The sequence below is a fragment of the Stegodyphus dumicola genome, chromosome 4 (assembly GCF_044657685.1).
Source record: "Stegodyphus dumicola isolate Sdum_Otavi_A_Nest chromosome 4, ASM4465768v1".
Lineage (NCBI taxonomy): Eukaryota > Metazoa > Arthropoda > Arachnida > Araneae > Eresidae > Stegodyphus > Stegodyphus dumicola.
This window is the reverse complement of record NC_140771.1, coordinates 108,575,837-108,601,188: the sequence shown is the minus strand read 5'-3', so window position 1 is coordinate 108,601,188 and position 25,352 is coordinate 108,575,837. Positions and strand designations below refer to the sequence as shown.

At 33.9% G+C, this 25,352-nt stretch overlaps 1 protein-coding gene across 3 annotated transcripts in view; it reads left to right on the top strand.

The window, feature by feature from the left end:
* The window catches only part of LOC118197706 (potassium/sodium hyperpolarization-activated cyclic nucleotide-gated channel 3-like), an 847,214-nt gene that overhangs the window by 691,062 nt on the left and 130,800 nt on the right, over window positions 1-25,352 (top strand). For 2 of the 3 annotated variants that reach the window (XM_085815327.1, XM_085815329.1), the window contains exon 5: window positions 18,324-18,407. The exons of the other annotated variant lie outside the window; for it this stretch is intronic. In XM_085815327.1, coding sequence (XP_085671453.1) covers window positions 18,324-18,407 — 84 coding nt within the window. The remainder of the gene's footprint in view (window positions 1-18,323; window positions 18,408-25,352) is intronic. 3 annotated transcript variants of the gene reach the window in all.

Below are 25,352 nucleotides of genomic sequence, written 5' to 3'. Positions count from 1 at the left end.
ATGCTCAGACTAAAGCGAAGAAAATCTCCTGAATAGATACTTACGAAAACGAATAAGAGAACAATAGACTCCGAAAAATGGTTTTAAAACTTTGAAGCTAATTGAATCCTACGAATTCAATGCATGAAACTTAAAACTTTCTTAAAAGTCTATAGAAACTACAAATAAATTTGTCCAAAGCAGCCTTAGGTTTCTAATGAAATATTTAAATTATTTCTTCACAAATAAAATTTTATGTAATTTACTCAATGGTATTTGATAACTGTTAGATCTATGAGGTTAAACTTAGTTTGCCTTAAAATCTAGTCTAAGCTTCTTGGATACCAAACACCATCTCTTCCTTTAAATAGTAAAATATTAAATAATTACAGTTAAAAACAGTTTATCTGAACTTCATTCTGAAATTACAGGGATAAAATAATTAAGAAAATTAATCTCCGCTTTCTTCGCGCTGGACAGATAACAACAGTTCATGGTATTTGCAAAACAAAATTTAAAGCTTAACAGTCTTGCTGTGCTTTTCTACGACTACTAATTTTATTAGCCAGTATAGTGGTTACTGACGTTTACTGCCATATCAATGAACCCGGGTTAGAGTCCCTGAGAAGTCATGCATGTTTATAAGCGTGTAGGCACACAACACACCTGTCAAGGGGGCACTCAAAGAAACCGGCGAGCTGAAAGTCCTCTTAAGAGGTTGTTGGTAATGGAAGAAGTGTGTGAGACCTTCGGACCATCCTTTGGGGTGTTCTTCCCCAAACCTGGGAGAGAACTGCACAGTTTGAACTACATCTGCATGACCAAATGGAAAATTCTGGTTTCCCAACTTCTACCTGTATATACACTATCAGGTTCAGTGTTTCTCCTTACTTGCTTGGGGAACATTGAAGAACCTGACTAGGAACAGGGAGCTTACTAAAGCTACGTTCAATAAATGTGAGGAAGTAGACAAGATACACAGGAAGGGTATACGAAACCCTTTATTTTTCACTCTTTACAATAATTTCCGTACTTCGGAATACAGAGACCAACTACTTGTGGTCTGAACGTAAGAATATAAAAATATTTAACTAAACTCTAACTTAACTTTGGAATAATAAACAGAGGCCTACGTGGAAGATTGGCCGTATATTAACAGGAAGCCGTACGTAGTACAGAGAACTGTTAACACTACAATACGTTTAAAATTATCACGAGGATTAAACCTCTGGCCTGGAAGGCAACCAGCAACCGAGTAAAACTGCTAAGGTAAGCGGCCTGCTTCGACTAACTCCTTCCTCTCTCTCGCTTGGCAAAAAGCCACAACTTAAGTACTTGGCGTTCGCCAGACAAATTTTGCATAAATAAGTTAAATCTTTTAATTTTGGCCGGAAGTAGAAAATAAGAAGTGATAGTAAAGATTTAAAATAAAAATAAACGTTAGTAAAACTTAAGATCCTTACCTACTTCCCGCCAGAGTTAATTAGTTTGAAACTGAGGTCTAAAACGACCTTGTTGAAAACTTTTAGCTCTAGAATCTAACGCGGGGCCAATCTTTTACAAACATTTCTCACTAGAAACTAGAAATTTAAAAAAAAGAATTTGTTTTTACAATATCAGCTCCATGGACAACCAATTTTTCATCTGTACTGCATCTAAACAGGAGCTTTTATTCAAATCTGGTTCCTTCCAGAGATCTGGAAGGAAAACTAGTTTAATGAAATGTTACACAATGAAATGGCAAGTAACATGAATATTTATATTTCTCTTAACATTCTTATTTCATTCATGACTTTATTTTAATTATCTCTCCCCGTGCTCTCTGACATGTGTTGTAAAAGAAAACACCAAACACGAATGTATTTATGTATACGTGTTCAACACTGCCGCCTACAATCAAAACACTTATGTGTTAAAATTCAACATAACAAGACCTCGTAACACACCCTATCTTCAACTCTAAACCCTGAGGTACTATTCTGAAAGTGGCTAACTCTGAAGTGTAGCGTCAGAGAGCCTAACTACATCATTCAACCTTTAACACATATTCACCATGATTTAGTCTTTTTACAGTCACACGAATAAAAAAAAATTTTAACATTACTTTCACTTTTACCATATCACGGTATTTCTTAACATTTAAAATAACAGTTCACATTGTATATAAGAACATATTAACATGCCGTTAATTTTACGCATTTTAAATCATACATTAGTAGTACATTGTTAACTTCTATTCTTTTCCAAGCAAGTGCCAATTCTTCTACATTGAAACACTACATTTCAAAAGTCTTTCAGACTAAAACTTCTTTCTTGCCAGAATGTTTAAATAAAATTTATACAATAACTTTTAAAATATTCAAGTATTTACACATTCCTATTATACATCAACTTTAGTTTTACTCGCGAGTAATTGAAAAACATAATACCAAAATCGGTAACAACTCATTTCTCGCCTTTTTGGCGATAAAGGTAGACCTTACATGAGGTAAAACTTCTTGAAATCTGCCACTTGCAGTAAGAATGAAAGATTAACTTAAGTTTGCAAAGTAACATAAAATTTTACTTATCTTTGTGATATTCGGACATTCTTTCCTCAGCCCAGTCCTGGAAGGTAGCGAAGATTCTAGTTTGATTTATCCTCCTTCTTGTGCGGGCTCGCCCTTCAGTGCCTTCCTCTAGAAGCTTTCTTTTTCCTCCAGTTCAGTCACCCTTGAATACCTTCTTTTTCGCCTCTGCCTGTGGTCTTGGCCGTTTGATGGCAGCTGGTCTTGACGGAACCGGGACACTTCTCTCTCGTTCCTGCTTGGACCTCGTTGCTGGCCGTTCAAATTTTCCTTGTATCTTTTCCTCCGCCGCTAGTGGCCCTTCCGCAGTTCGGCGACATTTGCTGCGGAGAGTCCTGTCCGATGATAGATCTTCCGTTTGGGAGCCGGGTTATTGTTGCCGTTATTTCTCCTGGCTTTCTTTGCATTCGTCATACTTCTCCCTTCTTCATTCTGGGGGTGGTCGTGAGCTCTCTTTTCTGGACGGTGGAACGGCTTCTTTTTCTTGTTACCTTCATATTTCCAACGGGGAAACTTTCTTTTCAATTGGTCCTGCCTCCTAATGGCTTGCCCTTGTACTTGTCGTTGTTCCACCTCTGGAGCTTGTGCCTGCCGTGCCGGATCCTGCAAAAGATCTTTGAAAATTTGCATTTTATTACGATCATAATATGGTTTTATTTGATCAGTGTTTGCGGAGCATGTTTCACCATTCCTGGCTTTTAACACCACTACAGCGTGATTTATTTTTTCTATGAAATATGGTCCTTCAAATCGTGGAAAAAATTTGGCGGTTTTATCTTCTGGTGCTGAAGAAAGTGAATGCTTAATTCTTAATACTTCATCTCCTACTTTATAAGTTACTCCCCGTCGTTTCAAATCATAATAAAGTTTTTTCACTGAGCTACTTCAGTATTCTTTTTTGCTTCTTTAATTAATTTTTCTATATCACCCATTTTAAATTCTGGGGCTCTTTGTTGCACATAAAATAATTTATCTAACGGCGTTATAATCTTTCTGCCTAAAAATAACTCAGCAGGAGTTTTGCCCGTTGTATCATGTTTTGCGGTCCTAAGGGCGAAAGCAAATTCATTCACATAGTTATCCCAGCTTTTATGAAAGTTTTTAACATAACTAAGGATAATTTTCACTATATTTCTATTGACCCGTTCCGCTATATTTGATTGCGGCCGATACGGGACCATTTTTAAATGACGTATGCCCAGTTTTTGGCACATGTCTTCAAATATATTACTTACAAATTGAGCACCATTATCCGATATAACTTTTAGGGGCGCCCCGTATTTTAAAATATATTTATTTAAAATAGAATCAGTAACTAATTTCGCGGAGGCTCGTTTTAAGGGAACAATTTCGGTCCACTTACTAAAATGATCAACCATAACAAGGAGATAGCGACTTTTATTTAACTGACTTTTTGGGAAAGGGCCCAATAAATCGATGCCAATTATTTCATTTGGAAATTCGGATTTAATACTATTTAGAAACCCAAACGGACGGAAATTAATATAATTAACTGCTTGACATGTTGGGCAGGACTGGACATACGCCCTACTTAACTTTTGCAGTTCAGGAAAATAGACTGCCTCGCGTACGCGTTGGATAGTTTTTCGAATACCAACATGAGAAGCTAAAGGGCTGTCATGCGACTCCTGCAGGATATTTAATCTAAGACTACCTGGGATAACAGGTCGAAATTCGTTGTTGGAATTTGTAGTTTTTGTATAAAATAATAGACCATCTATTAGTTCGTAATGGGACGCCCTATTTCTTATCCCCACAATATCTTGGTGGCTAAAATTTTCAGGATCCTTTAAATACTCATAAATGCTTCCAAACTCAGGATCCTTACCCAGTTCGGTCATTACTGTTTCTCGGGAATTTATTGTACATGCTGTGAGCATTGCCACCTTTACAGTATTACCTTCTTCATCTATTTTTATTCTGGATAGGGCATCTGCTACGATATTTTCCTTTCCGGGGGTATGCTTGATTACCAGATTATATTCTTGTAGCTTGAGTGCCCATCTTATTAACCTTGGGGATAAGCTTTTCCCTGAGTACAATCTAGTTACCGCCGCATGATCAGAATACACTGTTATTGGCGCCTTTCCAAAATAGACTCGGAACAAAATAGACTCGGCACTGCTAACAGAACTGCAAGTGCCTCTCTCTCGGTCGCGGAATAATTTCTTTGTGTTTGATTTAAAGATCGGCTAAAAAATGCCACGGGCTGCTGATTTTGTGACAGTACCGCTCCTACCGCATAATCCGAAGCATCCGCTGAAATTTCTAAATTCTCATCCATTTCAGGAAATTTCAACACAGGGGCTTGCGTTAATGCTTGCTTTAATTTTTCGAAAGCACTATTGGCTTCGGCCGTCCACGAGAATCTTGCCTTTTTCCTTTTTAATTTTAACAATGGTTCAGCAATAGCTGCAAAATCTTTTATAAAGGACCTATAATATGAACAAAGTCCTAGAAAAGAAGAGAGCTTCTTCGCCGTATTTGGTGGCGGATACTTTTGCACAGCGATTATTTTTGATTCGTCTGTCTCGATACCTTTCTGAGATATTTTGTAACCTAAATATTTTAATTCAGGGTCTGCAAATTTGGTCTTTTCGATATTAACTTTTAGACCGGCCTCATTTAATAAAGAAAACGACTGTCTTAAATCCTGTACATGTTGGGCCAGATTATCACTAGTAATAATGATGTCGTCTAAATAGATAAATGTGGACTTTCCAAGAACAGGTCTTAACACAATGTACATGCATCGCTGAAATGTTGCCGGGGCCCCTGAAAGGCCAAACGGCATACGCAAAAATGCATAAATGCCAGACTTGGTTATAAAAGCAGTCTTAGGCACGTCCTCAGACCTCACCCCTATTTGAAAATAACCAGTCGTTAAGTCTAAAGTCGTCATAAATTTGGTTGATTTTATGTTCCTTAAAATTTCTTCTATGATCGGTAACGGATATACCAGATATTTCGTTATGGAATTTAATTTACGGTAATCAATAGCGAATCTCCACCTTTTTGGATGCTCCAAAGGATAGTCATTATTTTTCTTACATAAAACCACCGGGCTAGCATAACTACTTGAGATGGGCGTTTAGACCTTTTTACGTAGCATATCGCTGATATGCCATTCTATAATTTTTTCTTTATTCTTATCATACCGGTATGCTTTGTGGCGAACTGGCATTGAATCTCCGGTGTCAATACTATGGTTAGTAACTTGAGTAAATCCTGGAATATCACTAAATAACGAAGCAAATTCACTTACCACTTGTCGGATTCTTTGTTGCTCTTCCTTAGGCAGGTGGTCAAGGTTTAACATCGGCGGTTCAGCCTTTTCTTCTCGAACTGGTTTCATCGTCAGCTTAAAGGACGGTTCATTAAAATCCAGCGTTGCTTCTGCCTCTGAAAGAAAATCTATTCCTAATATGTGCTTGAAGATTCTTTACTATGAAAAACATAACCTTTACTTGTTCGTCCTTGATACGGACGTATACCGGTAATTTACCTATGCACTTACATCTTTCTCCTTGCGCAGCTAACACTGTCGTATTATCCGAATTATATATGCGATATTTACGAAAATACTTCCTAAAAAAAATCTTCTGCCACACAGGAACACTGCGCGCCTGTATCCAGGAGTGCGGTGGCTGGGATATTATTCACCAACACTTCAATCTTTGGAAGAGTCAAATTTTTCACCATTACTGTATTTAACTTGAAGGAAGAGGGGTTTTCTTGGCCTTCGGATTTCCGCACCCTCCCGTCAGCAGAAATCCGTTTTAGTTTAAATCATTTTTCATTTCCATGCTTTCCTTCTTTTTCCACTGGCCTTGAGACTTTTTTTCCTGGATTGCTATTGAACTGTCGACGTTCGCCGGCTGTTTTTGGATGCTCGGGTTTCCTTGCCCACTGATTCGCTTTGCTTCCGTAGCCATGTGCTTGAATTTGCTGTGGTCTTGGCTCACCAAATTGGTTTCGTTGTTGATATTGGCGTCTTCTTTCAATGTCCGCCGTTCTTCTACTTTCAAACTGGATTGCTAGCTCAAATAACTTTTCCAGTGTAGTCGGATTCCTTAATTCAATAAAGTCTTGTACTTGGGGAAGTAACCTCGGCAAAATCACTTGAATTATCTCAGGATCCGGACGGTTTCCATACAAGACTTTGAAGACGTGAATTTTTCTTAAAATAAAGCTTGAGAGATTTTCGATTCTTTGCTGATATATGCTGAAAAGTTCCGTTTCTAATTTCGCACGATCCCTTACGACAGGGAAGGCTTTTACTAGGGCAGTCTTGAAATTTTCGTAAGTATAGGTGGGACTTCCTGCTTGACCCAAGATACTTCTGCCTATACATTTGAACCAGTTAAGCGCTTGGCCCCTCAAAGCGCTGGTAGCTAAGGTAACTTTCTGAAACTCGTGCACGGGGTAGAGCATGAAGTGGTCATCTAGTTTTTCCAAAAAACTGGTAACCGGTGAGTTTCCATTAAACGTTGCTTCTGGTTTCATCGCTGCGCGCATGGTCTGAACGATGTAACCAAATCCTTCCAGGGCGGCAGCCTGCATTTCTGGATTATGAGCCGCTTCTGCAGGTAGCACAGGTTCTTCTTGAAACTCGGCCATGATTATTCTTCTTCGTTGGGCGCCACTATCAGGTTCAGTGTTTCTCCTTACTTGCTTGGGGAACATTGAAGAACCTGACTCGGAACAGGGAGCTTACTAAAGCTATGTTCAATAAATGTGAGGAAGTAGACAAGATACACAGGAAGGGTATACGAAACCCTTTATTTTTCACTCTTTACAATAATTTCCGTACTTCGGAATACAGAGACCAACTACTTGTGGTCTGAACGTAAGAATATAAAAATATTTAACTAAACTCTAACTTAACTTTGGAATAATAAACAAGGGCCTACGTGGAAGATTGGCCGTATATTAACAGGAAGCCGTATGTAGTACAGAGAACTGTTAACACTACAATACGTTTAAAATTATCACGAGGATTAAACCTCTGGCCTGGAAGGCAACCAGCAACCGAGTAAAACTGCTAAGGTAAGCGGCCTGCTTCGACTAACTCCTTCCTCTCTCTCGCTTGGCAAAAAGCCACAACTTAAGTACTTGGCGTTCGCCAGACAAATTTTGCATAAATAAGTTAAATCTTTTAATTCTGGCCGGAAGTAGAAAATAAGAAGTGATAGTAAAGATTTAAAATAAAAATAAACGTTAGTAAAACTTAAGATCCTTACAACACAAATTTAATTTTCTATCAAAACCAAACTCACCAGCTGATAGCAACAGTGCTAAAGGCAGGCAACAGCAGAAAAATTTAACCATATCAGGCTGATGTTGTCAACCTCCCTCTGTCTCCTTTACTCCTTGTCTAAAACTCACATCACGTTTCTATTCTGGTGAAATTAAAGAAAAAATAAAAGTATAGATAACACTTAAAGTAAGAAATAAAGTTTTGATTATATATAATGTAAAAGTTGGAAATTCCAGCACAACTTTGCGTTTACACAGCGCTGGAGAAGAGAAGTGCAACCGTGTTTAAATCCTGTGTAGTGGCTACAAGCTATGTATCATTTTTACAGCCTATATTAGTTATATACTGAATACCGTGAGGTTATCGACGTGGTTATAGCTGTGGTTTTTGTCCCTCGTGGCGCTCTCTTGTCATGTACGAAAAGCTTATATGGATATAGCTGTTCGGAAACAGAAGTAAGAGTTCATTAAAGTGTGGGATTTAATTCCCGGCCTGATTGTGCTACATATATATCAACGGACGACTCGTAATCAAGTACGTGCGACCTAATATTATAACAAAGTGAACTCGAAGTTCTGAAGAAGACGTTTTCATGTGAATTTATCATCTGTTATCTCATCTTGCTTCTTCATATATGCCTGGTTGATATGTATTGTTCCCATTAAGTGTCAGCAGAGTACCAATCAAAATCTTTTGCTGTTCACCTCCATCCAGCATTCTTCTTGGGAAGTAACATTCTACGCAACCATCACTCGCAACACCCGAAACAGTAAATAAATCTGAGTAATTCAGATAAAATACTTAACTGAAGAACAAAATATAACAGTGATCAAGTATCAAACAGGTGAATGTATAAGCACCTAATTAACTCCGCTATTTACTAAGTTAATTTTAAATAACTATTGCTAAGTTGTAGTTTCAAAGCACTAAATGAACTAAATGAACACATAAATAAGCACTAAATGAACACATAAATATGCAAGGAACATAACTACTTTAGTACTAAATTCTGGTTCCATGTAGAATTTAGTACTAAAGTAGTAACAGAAGTGGCTTATCTTAATCTCTCGGTAAAGTTAGATCGAACACATAAGAAAGCTCAAAAGAAACGTTTTTATTATAACTTCAACTTGGCAGTTTACATATTTCATGTACTTACAGAATAAGTCACTGCTTACTGCGTGATTTAACAAAACCTAAATTGAACGTAAAACTCATGTAATTATTATGTACACTGAGGAGTCAAAACATTATCACCATCTAATCAATAACGCGCTGTGTGACCTTTGACCTGCAAAACAGCTGTTCTTAGTCGGTGATTGGAGGTAGTTCGTCCCAAATGTGTAAACAGCGGTCACGCAAAGGCGAAATATTCGAACAGGATGGTATTTTAGCCCTGAGCTGCCGCTTCGTAACATCCGAAATGTGCACTGTCGGGGTAAAATCTGGTGAGTTTGGTGGCCAGGACATTATTGGAATTCATCCTTATCCTTCTCGAGCCACTCCAACACAGTTCGAGACTGGTGACATGGGCGTTATCCTTCTGGAAGATTCCATTTTCAGTTGGGAAGACAGAAGCGATGTAAGGCTGCAACTTATTCGCAGTTATGTTCAGATAGTCTGCAGCTTTTATGGTCTGCTCTACCACAGCTAACGCAAGTCGTCCATGTGAACGTCCCCCAAATCATATTACTGCCACCATCAGCCTGTATATGACAGGGGAAGGTAACTCTGCGCCTGTACGGGGGGAAGCAACTGTTCGTCTGGAAGACGGCGTGTCCTGATACGACCATGAATGTGATAAATACGAAATCGTGATTGATTCGACCAGGCAACTGTCTTCCACTTATCCATGTTCCAATCTCGTAGTTTCCGGCTCCACTGTAGGCGAAGTTGACAATGACGCTTGGCCAACAGAGGCACACTGTGTGTTCCGAAACACTTGCACTTGGACCTGCGTTGTATTGGGCTGTCCACAAGCCATTACCTAATGCTGATTTTGCACTACCAAGCGTGACAGACTCCGGTGTTCTTTTTACTTTATGACGCATGGACGTCTAGCACCTTAGCGTGAATCATTATCTGATGTTGATTTTACAATCTGCCATCTATCAAATTCTCCTAAATAATCAGCTTTTCCCATTACTCGCAAAAGTACAAGAATGATTCCTTAACTTCTGCAGTAGCAGTCAAATAACAAACCTACTTAAACACGTGTCATCCACGTCATCCAGACGAGTTCTTTAAAACATATGGGGAAGATCATAATGTTTTGGCTGGTCACTGCAGATTCACATGGCAAAGCAAAATCTTATTCAGGTTTATTGGCTCAGGATTCTCTATCATGCGAGGAAACACGGTTAAGAAATGTCTAAAGCCAATTGAAGTAATTTAGAAGGTAGATAAAAATATTTCGGAGAAGGTTAGCTGATACTTTTAAAAGCTCTCCCTTAACTTTAAGGACTTTGTTCTTATATAAATTAACTAATTTGGATCCAGGTGAGAGCGGACGAAAGTAGAAGTGACAAAAAACAAATTATAATAAGGTATGCTTTAATAGACATAAAACCCTACTTGTAAATGGAGGATAATTGGAGCATTTTTGATGAACTCATAAATTATCAATTGCACAGAAATTAAAATAACTCAATTAATAATTTTCTTCATTTGCAAGAGAGCAATTTAGGACAATGACTTTCATATTGTACGAAATGAGTTTAGATATCATCATCGTCAAACAAATCATGGCTGAGTTACTGAACGACTACCCTTTTAATTGATTGCAGTCAAATCAATTTCAGTGATAACTTCTTATTGCTTGGTTAACAATGAGGATCCATGTGTATATAGCCATTGATATATCTTACTTTGAAGCCATAATTTGCTAGTTTAGCTCTCACTTAGAGGTGGACAACCCGTTCTTTTATGGTATCTGATCAGAACAGTTCGCTCACTGAATTGAATCGCTTGTTGTTTTGTGATTCACCCATCATAATAATATCCTTGATGAGTAAGATCGAAAAAGGGAAGTAAATCAAGAATGGCAAGTGGCAATGGAGCGAAGGGAAGAAAGAATCGAATGAGCAATGTATCGGCTTAATCGATCCACTAATTCTTTAACCGCTAACCATCACTTGTAGTTTCGAAATTCGCTAAAATCCTTATTCTACATAGAACTTATAATTGAATTCTAGAAATAAAAATGATCAAAAATTTGTGAAATGCTGAAAATTATATTCTCTTTCACCATTGGACAATATGCGTTCTTTTCTTCCAAAATGGAAATTCGAGCTTTCCTGGAGTGCTTCCAGCAAGAGCTCTCCGTGAGTTAACTCTAAATAAACTACCGCTCTTTCTTGATCAATCATTGTTCGCTCTTTCAGTAAAGTGCATCGGTCCTCTGAATCAGTTTGTAAACGAATGGCACTTCTCTTTCTCACTACCCTAAAGAAATGATTTGCTAGCTGCCCGGCCTATAAGAAATCAAATCAAATGCTAATTGTATAAATGCTGTAAATCCTCTTATATTCCTATCTTCCCCAGTCTACGTTTGACTTACGATAGCACAGCTATGCTAGAAAGTTTGGTAATCACTTAAAACTGAAATATATCAGTAACATAGTTATCGTTTTATAGGATTACTAGACAATTAACGAGTTATTATGATCAGAATTTTTATCTTGCTTTCTTCTTTCCGTAATTCTCACTACAACGCAAATTAATTAATGAGTGTGTAATCCGAAAGTTTGAATGTTTTAGAATTAGAGCTTCTGGCAGCCTGGCATCACAGTTACGTACTGTCGCTAGCTCTGCCAGAGTTGTTCCGGCTTTAGCCATATTGCTAGCCGACATTTAAATACGCACTATTATTTGAACCAGCTTACGTAGACTGACTATTTTGGGTATAATCTCAGACTACATTACCTAAATTCGAATTTAACTTTCAATCTTAAGTTATTTTAATTACCCGAAAGTAGCAGGATTTGTAGCACACGTAGTGCCTTCTATTAAGAGTTAAATAAAAGATAATTTTATCTTCTTATGACATTTTAGTATTTCAGACTAAAGCGATAACTTACTTGGCAGTCTAGTAGGATAGGAAAACGTTGAGTCAAACTCCTATGCAAGCAGTGCTCTACAGTTTATTTAAGTGTCTCCACGGTTTGTTAACTTTTGAATCTGAACTCTTTTCCTTTCATATTACACTTATGTCCATAAATTAAGGATAATTCGGAGTCACGCGGAAATCGAACTCTAAAATAAATATATCACCTGTAAAATCACTACACACATCTTCAAAATCATATGCAAATTTCAGGAAGTAACCAGATGACACCGATGGTACGTCACAATGACGAGAGTGTAAGAGAGTGATATATAAGGAATACAGGCAAAGGAGTAAAATTGTTCGCAGGCGCTTTATAAGCATTTCAGTGCAATAACTGAATAGTTATGACACAAAGGACACATTTGGATGATTTTTTACGTGGTAGAATTATCGGCCGTCTGGAATGTGGGCGTGGACTGGAATGCAACTGGAAGTATCAGACGAACTTGGAATTACCCAGAGTTTCATCTCCAGGCTTTGGCAACGATTCCAAGATGATGGTAATGTGTGTAGACGTTACAGCACAGAGTTACAATGCCGAATGAGGACCGGTATTTGGCAGTTACTGCCAAAAGAAACAGACGGAGCACAGCCTCAGACCTGTCTCGTCAGCTCTCTTCAGCCACTGGTACGACAATTTCAAGGCAGACCGTGTACAGACGCTTAGGGCAGATTGGTCTATATGCTCGTAGACCTGTCAGATGCGTTCGACTTACTGCAACTCACTGTCGCCTGCGGTTAGCCTGGAGTAGAGAGCATGCATTGTGGACACCGCAACAGTGGGCTTGTGTGATGTTTTCCGAAGAGTCCAGGTTTAGCTTGCAGTCTGATTCTCGCCGGACTTTCATATGGAGAGCTCCAGGTACCCGTTACCACCAAGAAAACATCATTGAACGACACCGTTACGGTGGTGCAGGAGTGCTCGTTTGAGGTGGAATTATTCTGGTTCCAGAACTGACCTGCATGTTCAAATTGGAACTATGACAAGCTAAATCTATCGGCACGTCATTCTGGAACAACATGTACGCTTGTTTCGGGGCGCCATGGGCGCACAATTTGTGTTCATGGATGACAACGCCCGTTCTCACCGTGCAAACATCGTAAGCGAATGCCTTCAATCGGAGGATATCACCCGTATGGATTGGCCAGCATTCTCATCGGACTTAAATCCATCAGAGCACGTGTGGGACATGCTTGGCCGACGAGTTGCAGCCCGTCAACCTCCTCCTACATGTCTACGGAACTTCGGAGAGCATTGCTTTTTGAGTGGTGTAATATCCCTCAAGATCAGATCAATAATTTGATACTCAGCATACCTAGGCGTTGTACGGACCGTATTGCATCGTCTGGGAGACATACAATGTATTAACAATCATACCAACCATGTAATATTGGTTTTTTGTAAATAGGTATTTTTTGTAATTTGCTCCAGGGAGAAAAAATCGCTAATTTTCTTAATAATATCAAACATATAGCATCTTTTTTGCACTTTACCTTTTGTTTAATAAATAAGCTTTACAAATAAGTCAAATTTGTTTTGCTTCTAACTCTTCCTTTGCCTGATTTTGCATTATCCTTAATTTATGGACATGAGTGTAAATTAACTTGTGCACTTCTGAAGTGGCAAATCTAATTTAAAAAAATTTTAAAAGTAAAAGTACGGATCAACTAAAGTTTGATTTTTGCAAAAAACTTATAGGTTTGTATTACTACTATGAATCAATTATAAAACATTTGTATCCACTCTCAATTATAAAAGAATATAGGTACTATCTCTTCACTTTTAACATACGAAAAAAAATCAAGTATATTGGATGAAATAAACGAGCTAATTTCTCAATTATTTCTGAAAATGCTCAAGATTTCCAGGGACTTTTTGCTGACTTTGTAAAATAATACATAATATGAGAATTTATTTTGCTTCAATAGTCTTGCACGAAATCTAACAACCAAATACGAAAGCAGGTAGCTGTCGTATTTGGTTGTTATAATGAAATACCTATTTTGAATTTCTGAATTTCGTCCTGTATCCCACAATATAAATTCGCTGAGTATTTAATAGTTTTACCTTCATTTTTTCAAAGCAAAACAGTAAAAGATGTCCGTTTGTGCGATCATGACCTGAGAGTAGGTAAATATAAGTTCATTTAATAAACTTCTAGTTTCGAGTCTCCTTTCAACAAATGAATTAAAACAATTCTAACTGAACCAGAATATCTTCGTAACTCATAATATTTCTGTTATGAGTTACATTGCAAGTAACAAAACAAATCAGAAACATCTGCATTCGTTATAAAATTTTAAGCTAAATTTATGATCAGAATAAAATATTTAACTTTTCTATCAAAACGGAATATCTTCGGCATTGTGCGAAAAAGAGTCACATTTCAAAGGGTTATAGTTAAGTATTTCTACGACCGACAATAATCAGAAAATTGATATCAATTTATATGACAACAAATTTAATCATAAATGTTTTTATTTAAAAACAAGCAAACATGTCACAACATATTGTATTTTATTATATAAATAATAATTTAGTAATTTTTATGCGTCCGTTCATTCGTTGTTCTATATTATGCAAAACAATAACGCCACCAAATAAGGTAAATTCGTGAAAACTTTTATTTGTCATTGGATATGCAGTCCTTATGGTATTCAGCATATCGCAGGTAATTCCTTACAACAATAGTATTCCTATTTGAAATAATATTGGATGCTGTCAAAATGATGTGACACATGGCCTGTTAGGTAACCCTCGGCCACTTAAGAAAACCAGTGATAGCCTTGATTAAAGATACCGCTTGTAATTTCGTCTTTTTTCATGAAACTGGGGAAGTTAATTTCTTTTATACTAATTTTCCTTCGAATTTCACCAAAAATTCATAATTTGTCACCTCTGTAAACTGGCCTTCAACATCATTTGACAAGAGATAATAGCTTTGTAGTACTATGTGCAACTAATCTGAATGATGTTTTTATTCAGTGAATCTTGCTCAGTGAATTGAACAACACAATAATTATTTTATCTCATTAATGAATTTTTCATAACTCTTAATTGTCTAACGTCTACTAAGGCGAATTAAGTAAAAATGTTTCGAAGGAGAAAACCAAATTAATACTACTTCTTTACCGTATTTGGTTACTATATTTATACCGTATTTGGTTATTATACTAATTCTTTACCGTATTTGGTTGTTTGTTTTAATTAATGGCAAAATAACATGTTGATTTCCATTCATCCCGTAGTTTGTAAACATTTTATATTAATGCGCAACAAAATTATTTTTTTTTACTCGTAAGGATTATTTTTTCTGAATAACGTTAGGAAATGTTTGAGTTCTTGAAACGATTTTAAACGTTGATACAATCTTTTAAAACATTTCTTCCTCAGTTTTGAGAGTGTAAACCATAGAAACAATTATAAATATTAGAAAAACCGTAATACTTTTCTGATTAAATTTCTCTGTTAACAATGTTTTAAAAAGAGAAAGATAATCTAATTTTTGCAGAAAAGCAAACTGAAATCGCAAAATTTCCTTATACGCTGAGTATAATCATTGACGTTAACTTCAAGTAAAGTGTACTGTTGAATGTTAATTTTTACAGTTTAACTGTACATTGTGCGATGAAATTTAAGGTTAAATTACATATTATTCACAGGAGGAAATCATAGCTGATTACAGCAATCAAATGCAGTTTGAAACAGTTTGATATATTAATTTATCTAATTCGTAAAATGATATAAAAATAAATAATAAAATAATTTTTAATTCTGTAGAAGAAGATTTTTTACGTTCATAATTTGACACCTAATAATGCTTGTTTAGGTGTGTAATACTTGTATGCTAATAATACCTTCTCATCGTTCAGTAATATAATACCTTTTACATAATAACTCAGTAATATAATAGCTTTTATACATAATAACTCAGTAATATAATGCCACCTTTTGAATATAATAACTTAATAATATAATACTTTTCGTAATTCAGTTACATGCTTCAAACTAAAAAAGAATAATAATAATTCTTTGAATGAATGCATGGATCATTCTTATACATTTACCGCATCATATATTAAATTACTACAAAATTAATCTTCTTTTTACTTAATATATCAGCTTCAGGAACTTCGCACTGCCTACCGGTGCACATACAGGTAAGCACTCAATGTCGTGTTCAGTGTTTGTATGCTTCGTACTCCTCTTTTTAATGCTCAGTGGCCTGCATACTTCGTTTTATTCGCATGAATATGATTTGTGTATGTATTACTTTAAAATGAAATTTTACTCGTTTATTTTATTTTGAAATTTCATTTAATCTTAATGTGAATGTGCATCCTTCTATAAGCAGTCTCATTGAGTATTATAATATATTCTCTTTAAATATGTGTTCTAGTTGCATCGAAAAACACAGCTTTATTTCATACATATTATGTCTTCCAATAAAATGCTATGTTCTTGAATATGAAAATAAAATTTTGTATCATAATATTTGCTCTTTTTTTCTGTTTACAATAAAATAGAAATAAAATATTGTGAGCTACACTAATAGTTTGAAAGCAATGTAAAACATAAAATAAAATTAAATTGGTAGGTTTTAAATTAAAATCAGAGTTTTATCATTAATTTATTTAAAGAAACCATGCATGTTATTTTCTAGCTCAATTTTTCTTAACTTCATGAAATATAATTCAACGCAAAGGAATTTAAATAAGTCTCCCACATATATATCTAATATTAATTTTCGAAAAAGTTTAATAACTTTGTATTTATGAAGAAAATTTTGATTCCAAAAAGTAGTAATATACATTCGGATATTTATATTATTCATTATGCGATTATATATTTGATAAACTTCATTGATTAATTAAGTACTAATCAAAGTAATTTCATTGAATGTCATAGAAAAATAATGTTAAATTATTTAGAAAAATACACATGGTAAAACAATTTAAGCTATAAAATCACAATCTGGACATTATAAAAGCAACAATGGAAATAAATGTAATATATTTCTTACTAAATCAAAACTAGACAAACGTACTAAAGAATTAATACAAATGTAAGTAATGAGTGCAGTGAAGATATGTTTTTCATTTGATAAAAAAGTAAGCACACAGACCAAACAATTAATTTTAAAAAGGATTTTTTATTATATTTCAAAATCTTAGTGATTAAAAAAGTTTTTAATAAGCGAAAATTTTGTTAAAATTAATATGTTCCAGATCATTAGTTAACATGAAATTTAAGTTATTAGTTAACATCAAAATTTCTTATGATCAAATAAATGAGTGATATAGAATCTTGAATAATGCTTGAGTTATTAATTTTTATAACGTATGTAATGGTTGAATTAATTCTGGTAAAGTCATTTAGTAGCTAGTAAAGGAATGTCTAGTAAAGGAAATAATGATAAAACAAAATTATGCACATAATCTTTGCTTCTGCACCGCAAATAGTTCTGCAACCACACTTTTATAGCCTCGGTTATTAATTTCATACTTAAGCTTTTAAATGCCATTTTCTTTTCTACAGTTAAAAGTCAAGAAAAGGTGATTCATTAAAAGCTTCTGATGCAATTAAAGGTTTTGAATGAATTATTAAAAGTATGAAAATTAATGAATTAAATTAGCGTATTAAATGTAAAGGTATTAAAAATTCTCTTAACATTTGTTGACTGCCCAGATCGTTAAATGCTCTTAAAGATAAAATACTTCCTTAATTTTGAAAGAAAAATCAAACTTTTTTCCAGTTAGCCTTTCAGGTATTAACTTTCAATTACTAAAGATCAGTTGTTAAATGACGAGTACTGAATATACAATAAATTACATATGGACTAAAAAAAGATAAGAAATAAAAAAACGCAATATTTTTTATAATTAAACTTAGTTTTGTTGTAATTTGGTTGATAATGTTAAAGAAATATCAAACATGAATTAAATACTACATGTACAGTTCAAAGATATTTAAGAAAAACAATCATTAAAAATTCAGAAATATAAATAATTTATATCATCAAATGACATCCTAAATTTCTATACAGTATAATGAGTATGATAAATGTTTTTGTTTCATTATTATAAAAATCCTGAATTTAAAAATATCTAAAATATATCATTATCAATGAAAATAAATTTTACATAATAAGTAATGAATTCGCTGTCTAAGATAAAGGAAAATGAACTAATCAAATGTGATATGACATAGATATTAATCAAGTGAAATATTACTAAGAATATTTGCTACAGTGAGAACTTAAAATAGACATAGCCGATAGAGCATAGAGTAGTAGATAGTAGGCGAAGCTAGTGAAGAGCTTACTGCAAAAAAGATGTATATGACTTAGGTCCCATCTTCAATTTTGTCCTTTCTCACTCTTTACAGATGCACAACCTGGCCTCGCTCACTCAAAGCACGGGACCTTTCAGCTATTTGTTCGAATATTGCGGGGAATCGTGGGCTTTAAAGGTGGGTAAATCAAAGGGGTAATTCATATCCCTCACTCTAATTTAGATAGGACTCATCACGAGTAGCAATAATGAGACCAAAGAGATCACGTGATAAAAACGTCCCTCTGAGAACTTACCATTATTTAGTGATAAGAAATCTGTTTTTTATTATATTTATTTGCTTATACTTTTATTACTTCTAATAGCAAATGACATTTGACACGAATTCATAAACCCGAAACTTCGTTTTCTCATTAGATGATTATTTTCACGCATTTATAAAATGTGAAATCAATTTTTAGAGCATATGACGTTACATGCATTTACTATCATGACAGTAATATTCAGGGCAAATGTTATTTTATATTAGGTGAATTGGGTGAAGTTTAGAACAGAGAGAATTGGGTGCACAAGTTACTTTTATTATAATATGAGCAAAATTTCTCTACCTAGTATGTAATAATTTACTACAAGTTAATATGTGCTATTCGGCACCGATGTCACGCAAGAATGAACGTATTTTCCTCATTTAAATCAACAAAGCATTTTATAGTAGCCTTGTAAATAATTCTCCTCTTGCCCTGTTGCACATGAAAAAAAGTTTCAAAGAATTTTTAAATCAGTTACCCTTTTGCTCCATTTTCGGGGACAAGTGCCGAGTAGTTGACATTTTGTACAAAATCCTTTTAAAATGAAATATACAAGGATACTTACAATCCTATTTGATATAAATTAAACAGTAATAACTCTGCAAAACGTTTGATATCGAGAATGTTAAGTGTTTATACACTAAACTGAAAACACACTGGTTGAAATTCCAACTTTACAGAAACCAGTCTGCGCTCACCTCACTTCACCTTATAAAAACTAGTTTTACGTTTTTAGAGCAGATGAATTTTAAATGCAGAATTTATTAGAATTATTTCAGAATTCATCGCTTTGATTTTTTCATCAAACATAGATAGCGAAATAATTCAAATTTAAATTTTTTACAACATTTGATGTTAAAACTGCATACACAAAAATCACAGTTTTGAAACACAATTAAAAATAGAATTTATAGTAAATAAAAATCAACCTTTTACGATAAAAAATGATTTCTAACGGCATTAACTAAAAAAACTATTTTGTATTACAAATCTCTTAAAATATAATTAAGATACATTTTCAGTTCGGAACATAAAAAAAGTAAATCAGTTTTTATTAGCATGCTTTCTTATTCAACCCAAGCTTGTGAATTTAATTTTAAAAAATTAATGATCACGTTTGCAGTATGCTGCCTAAAAGAACTTATACCTTATTTCCAAACTAAGTTTTTTTTTTTTAAATCGTTGTAACTATACCATACTCACCGCTGCTAAAACAAGATCTCGCACGCTTTAAATTTTTCGTATTTTTATGAATATATGAATAAACAGATCTTACCATAGTTTTTAATAATGTATTACTAGAAAACTTTGAATCAGCTCTACTTGTATTATGAAAATAATATGTAATATAGAAGCATTATTACAAGTGAATAATTATTCAATAATTCTGATTTTAACTTTCTCCTTTTCTAAACTGAAAGTAATCTAAGTTATTTCTTTTGGTATACTTTTTCTGTTATGATTGTAAATCATTAAAAATGCAATTTAATGTGCTTTATAATAAACAAAAAATAGAAATTACCTCATTTCATTATTTAATTAAATAAAACATAATTTTCAAGTAACCCAGTGCCTTTTTGTACATAATTTTTATTTAAGTATTTTGGCATTACCTTCCAGAAGAACAAAAGAAACACCCCAATTCGTTTTAATATCGTCATATGATCTCCTTGGTCTGAAATGCTAGGTAGAGAACAGCTTTGTGCATGCTTTTTATATATTTTTTATTTTCTTACTTTAAATTTTTTGTGCTCACTATCAACGCTTTCTGTCTGTTTTTATCCCTTTCTACCTCATAATCCTTGGCTGTATTTCTACTGCTGCTGCACTTAGTCATTTTTTGTTACATGCTAAAGTGTTTTCTTTCCTCTAGCATTGGCAGTGCGATGTTGTTTCTACTGCTCCAACTTTAGATAGTTAATTGCTAACTAAGTAATTAGACTTTTATAAGACAATTAAGATTATGTTATGAATTTAGGAATCTAGGAGAATCTAGAAGAAGACTAAAATCAGCAAATGAATCCGGAAAATATTTCCAAGCTAAATGCCGTATTTACTGGCATATTTTTCTCGAGTACTTTTCTTCTTAACATTTTAGCACACGATTTTTAAGTATTTGCGTATTTTTCTCTTTCCTCAAGACTTTCACAAAGCAAGCTTTCCTAACTTTTAAACTGGATTCATCCATGCAGCAATTGTTTTCGTCTTACTAATTTATTCGCTATTCTCTGATTAGAAGAGCTATATTAATAAAGAGCTTCAAGAAATTGGATATATCTAATGCTCATGAAGATTATGGCACATGGGAAGACAGACCAAACGGTAACAAAGACAATGACAACGACTTGCAAGCTGTAGGAGACGACACTGACAGCAGTTCCAGCAGCATTAAATGATTTGAGGCTTAAGGAGTAGCACTGGACATAAATAAAAGTGAATGAGACTCAAGATACAGGAAATAGAAATGACGATATCTTTTTAGCTTATATATATTGCTCTGTAATCTTCTTAGAACGTAGGTTTTTTTAAATAAATAATATTGTGATAGTTTAAAGCAGTTTATCCACGAACATTTTTCACATGTTATGTTCTTATTGCAGCCACATTCTTCGGATATTAAATTATTGACATAATTTTCTCCTCTAGATTTTCACACTGTAAAATTAGAAAAAAAGGGAGAAAATACGCGAGCAAATATGATATAAATTTATTGCTGCTACGGCTGCTTTCACACTGTTTAGGGGGCAATTAAAATACAGATAGTATATACTTAATGCCTTTAGATAAAATGTTTTTATAACATTATATAAAAGTTTTAATAGCAGATTTAAGGCAAGCAGAGTTGTATATGACAAGATGCAGATAACTTTTGAAAAATCAAAATTAAATTAGACACTGAATATTAAATTTTATAAATTGCATACAATTTAAATATTGATTACAGCTAAAAAAAACATTTTTAATCATCAAATTTCGCAAATACTCTTAATTCTCATCAAACTATTGATTTTAATCCTTCATTGTTCTTGAGCTACATTCTATGAGGTATGCATAATACTATGTAACACAATTTCAATATTATTTTGTAGAAATACTAAAGCTATCTCTTACACGCTTGCCATAAAGGTCTTGAATATGCCTCTGAGGTCCAAATCAGTCTCCTGATAACAGAATAGTATTCAATATACGCTGAGGAAAAAAAAAACTCCTTTCTTAATAATGGATTATAACTCATTTATTTAATAGTGGTGACAATGATAACACTTTAACATCATTTCATATGACCGCTATTTAATATTTCTTGTTGAATAAAACAATAATCTCTATTTACAATTATCTCTAATTTATTTCCTAACTACCAACACTTTTTTTAATTTGTTGCGGTCAACTGTATTTGAATACTCCAGAAAGTTTTGCACTTTATGGTCGTCAAAAATGTCAAAATAAATGAGAATCTTCAGGAAGCAGTATTTGTATCATGAGAACACAAAAAGCCCTCTTTATGCAAGAAAAACATTTTTTGAAATTATAATTTAAAGACTTCTTAAAAAATGTACTTAGTACGAACAACTAATTCTTCTAAACCACCTACATATAATATTGAGACTGTTTTAAATAGTCATCTTAATTATAATTTAAATCCATACACCATATAATACAAATTTCCAGGACATTAAACGTCACTTCATTTAATAAATGGGTCCAGTAAAACCTTGGTAAATATTTTCTCTTTAGATAAAGTAGTTTTTACATTTCCTAAAGGAAAAAAAATACTCCTAAAATAATTAATAGGGAAAATGCGAAAATGATTTAGTTTTCAGAATAATTTATAATTTGTCATTTGAATTAAAATTTACTTAGAAGCAGGAGAAATACAAGGTGTTCGCAAAGTCCCTGAACAACATTAAAAGCTTATTGCTTGAGAATAGAATAACTTATATCTTTGATACTGGTCACACTTTCAAAAGCAAGGTTCAAAGTTTCTGCGACAAATAACACTTACACAACCTTGACATGTGGCAAAATGACCTGACTGGTGGTTCTCTATCTGTAAGCAAATGCAATTAATCAATTCATTGAGGTAAACTCTAGCTGTTATTGTTTATTCACGGAAAAAATATGATCCTAAAAATCTTGTCATGCAGTATCGCACACTAAGCGTTCTCTTCAGGTTGCTTTCCTTCAACTGCCTCGTGGCATAAGAATTCTCTGATCTCCAAATCCTAACATTATTCGTATATTAAACTAAAACAAATAGTTGAGAAAAACATTTAGTACATGTGTAATAGCACCACAAAAATCCGCTTCACTCCTTCTTACAGAGTGCTCATGATAATAGGGAAAAGTTGTTCAGAAACTTCGTGGAAAGCCTATTAAATCATTGATGAAGCAATGCGTTCAAAACATAAACCTTTAACAGAAGCCAAAAGACTGAAATTTTAAAGTATCATGATAGCTCTGAGTAAAGTTGCGATGAATTTTAATGTAACAATGTTGCAATTATATAAGCAGAAACACTTCACAAAATATACAATAACAATATGACAGTCTCAATTCATCTGCAAAAACTGAATTAATATTGAACTATTTGAAATAGTTGGAACGTAACCATGCAGGTATGCCTCTTCTGAAGCTTAATTCTCTCTAATATATTCTATATAAGTAACAGAGAACAATTTAAATGTACTAAAAGATAATTATGTCATATTTAAATGCATGTGAACTAAGCAAAATAAATACTACGCTAATTACCTGAATTTTTCGAAAATCTGTATGAGCTATAATACCATTTAATTCGAGTATTTGGAATCCTAATGTGATTATAGCTTTAGCGTTTACATTTGTTTCTTTAAAATAACGCTAACAAACTTTAATGTCTTACATATTTTCCCTCGTAACATCGTAAATACTGTGAATCTTTCCTTTTTGAAGTCTCCATTTGCTGATTCTCTTCCAGTTGACACAGCCCACTCACACGCTGATGAATGAACAGCAGTCGAAATCAGCAGTTATGTTTTAATGACTGAACAACGAGAACAAAAAGGTTTCCATTGTACAATGCAGTTGTCATCAAAAGGCTCATTGCTAACAAAATTATATTTGTTCTTAATTATCTCCCTCATTCCTCAGATTTCCGCTTGTGGAATGTTTTTTACTCTCGAATGTGAGATTGCATCATAACGCGAAAATTTTTGAGAGCATTTTAGGCTTCAAAAATTTGTAACGAGAAACGACAGTGTGGTTTACAAGCTGAGTTAAAACAACACGCCAAATAACGATTATTGGAGATGTTAAGACAACAAGAATCAGATTAATATTCATAAATTTCTAGTTTTGAAGGTTTAAATAGAGAATACTTTTCTTCAGCTGCAGAAGTGTAAATGGCAGAAGAAAAGTCTGTGCTCAGCGATAACAGTGAGAAGAAAGAAATAAAACTGATGGCGCAATTTATTGGTAAAAAATGAAAACAACTATGAAATAATTTCCTTAATAGCTAAGGGTAATGATGAATTGGAATTTGGATTGTTAACTGAATCTGAAACTTGTTATAAATGGGAAACGCCTCTATAAAATGTAATTGGCGAACACAAGATCACTTTTGAATAATTTTGGCTATGGATGAATAGAAATGTGATTTTCTGTCCTACCGTTTTAGGCAACAGAGGATGTATATCTTTCTTTTGAGCCTTCGAATCTAGTTCTGAAAATTTATGAATATTACGCTGATTTTTGTTGCCTTAACACCTCCAATAAGTGTTTCAGGAATTGATTTGTACAAAGTAATCTAAGGATTCTGTTATCGAATCAAATCGAATTTTCTGAGTTTTTCGAAAAACTATCGGTCCTTTTTTTAAGGCTGATAAGTATCATACATCAGCTATGAGTGAAACTGGCGAGTTTGTTTCTGATTTATAATGAAAAATAATTAACTGTGAACTATTTGATGAACATATGTTCCTTTAGAATTGCATCTGATTAATCCTTTGAAGCCCACAACGCCTGAGATGACACTTCATTCAAACGATTACAACTGCCCGAAACGGTTGAAATTGCAATATGTTTTGCTTTTCAAATGTCATTTGAAATAGTCACACTTCTTTGTGCGGTAACAGACGGGGACGGTAGTTTCCTTATTTTAAGTGCACAGTTTAGTGAAGACGTCGGTTTTTTAAGGATTAAAACATGCTTTGCGAATAAAAATTGCAACGTGAATGTAGAAATAATGACGGAAAGACTTCTGAAACTTCTGGATAACTTGAACAAAGATATATAGTATCGTAAATCATAAAAAATGGTCTTCAAACAACCAAGAAAAAAAGATAAGATTTCACTGCAGTTCACCAAGCTATCAAAATGTTATTTAGTACCGATAATTATCATTAGAAAGCATACGATGAGGATTCTCACTGAATGCGTTTTGTGGTTTATGATAAATTTTGTGGAAATTAGAAACTAAAATCAGTTACCCTAATTCATTAATTACCGTAAAACGTTTATATATATTTTCGCCATCCTAAAGCCGTTTTTTTAAGAAAAAAAGAAATCAAAACTGTCAAATGAAATTTTAATAATAAAAAAAGAAACATGGAAAAAAATAATCCATCACAAAAATTAACATTGGCATAAATCCTTCAATAGAAGAAATATAATGGCATTTCAGTCCCTTTAATTGGAAAACGTTTTTCAACTGGGGCACTTTGATTCGCATATTCGCTTGTACATCCAAAGCGTTTTCTGAAATGCATTTTGATTGACAAAAGGGTGATAAATCCAGACTCACATATATAAGTCGATGCAAATGGAATAAGCATAAT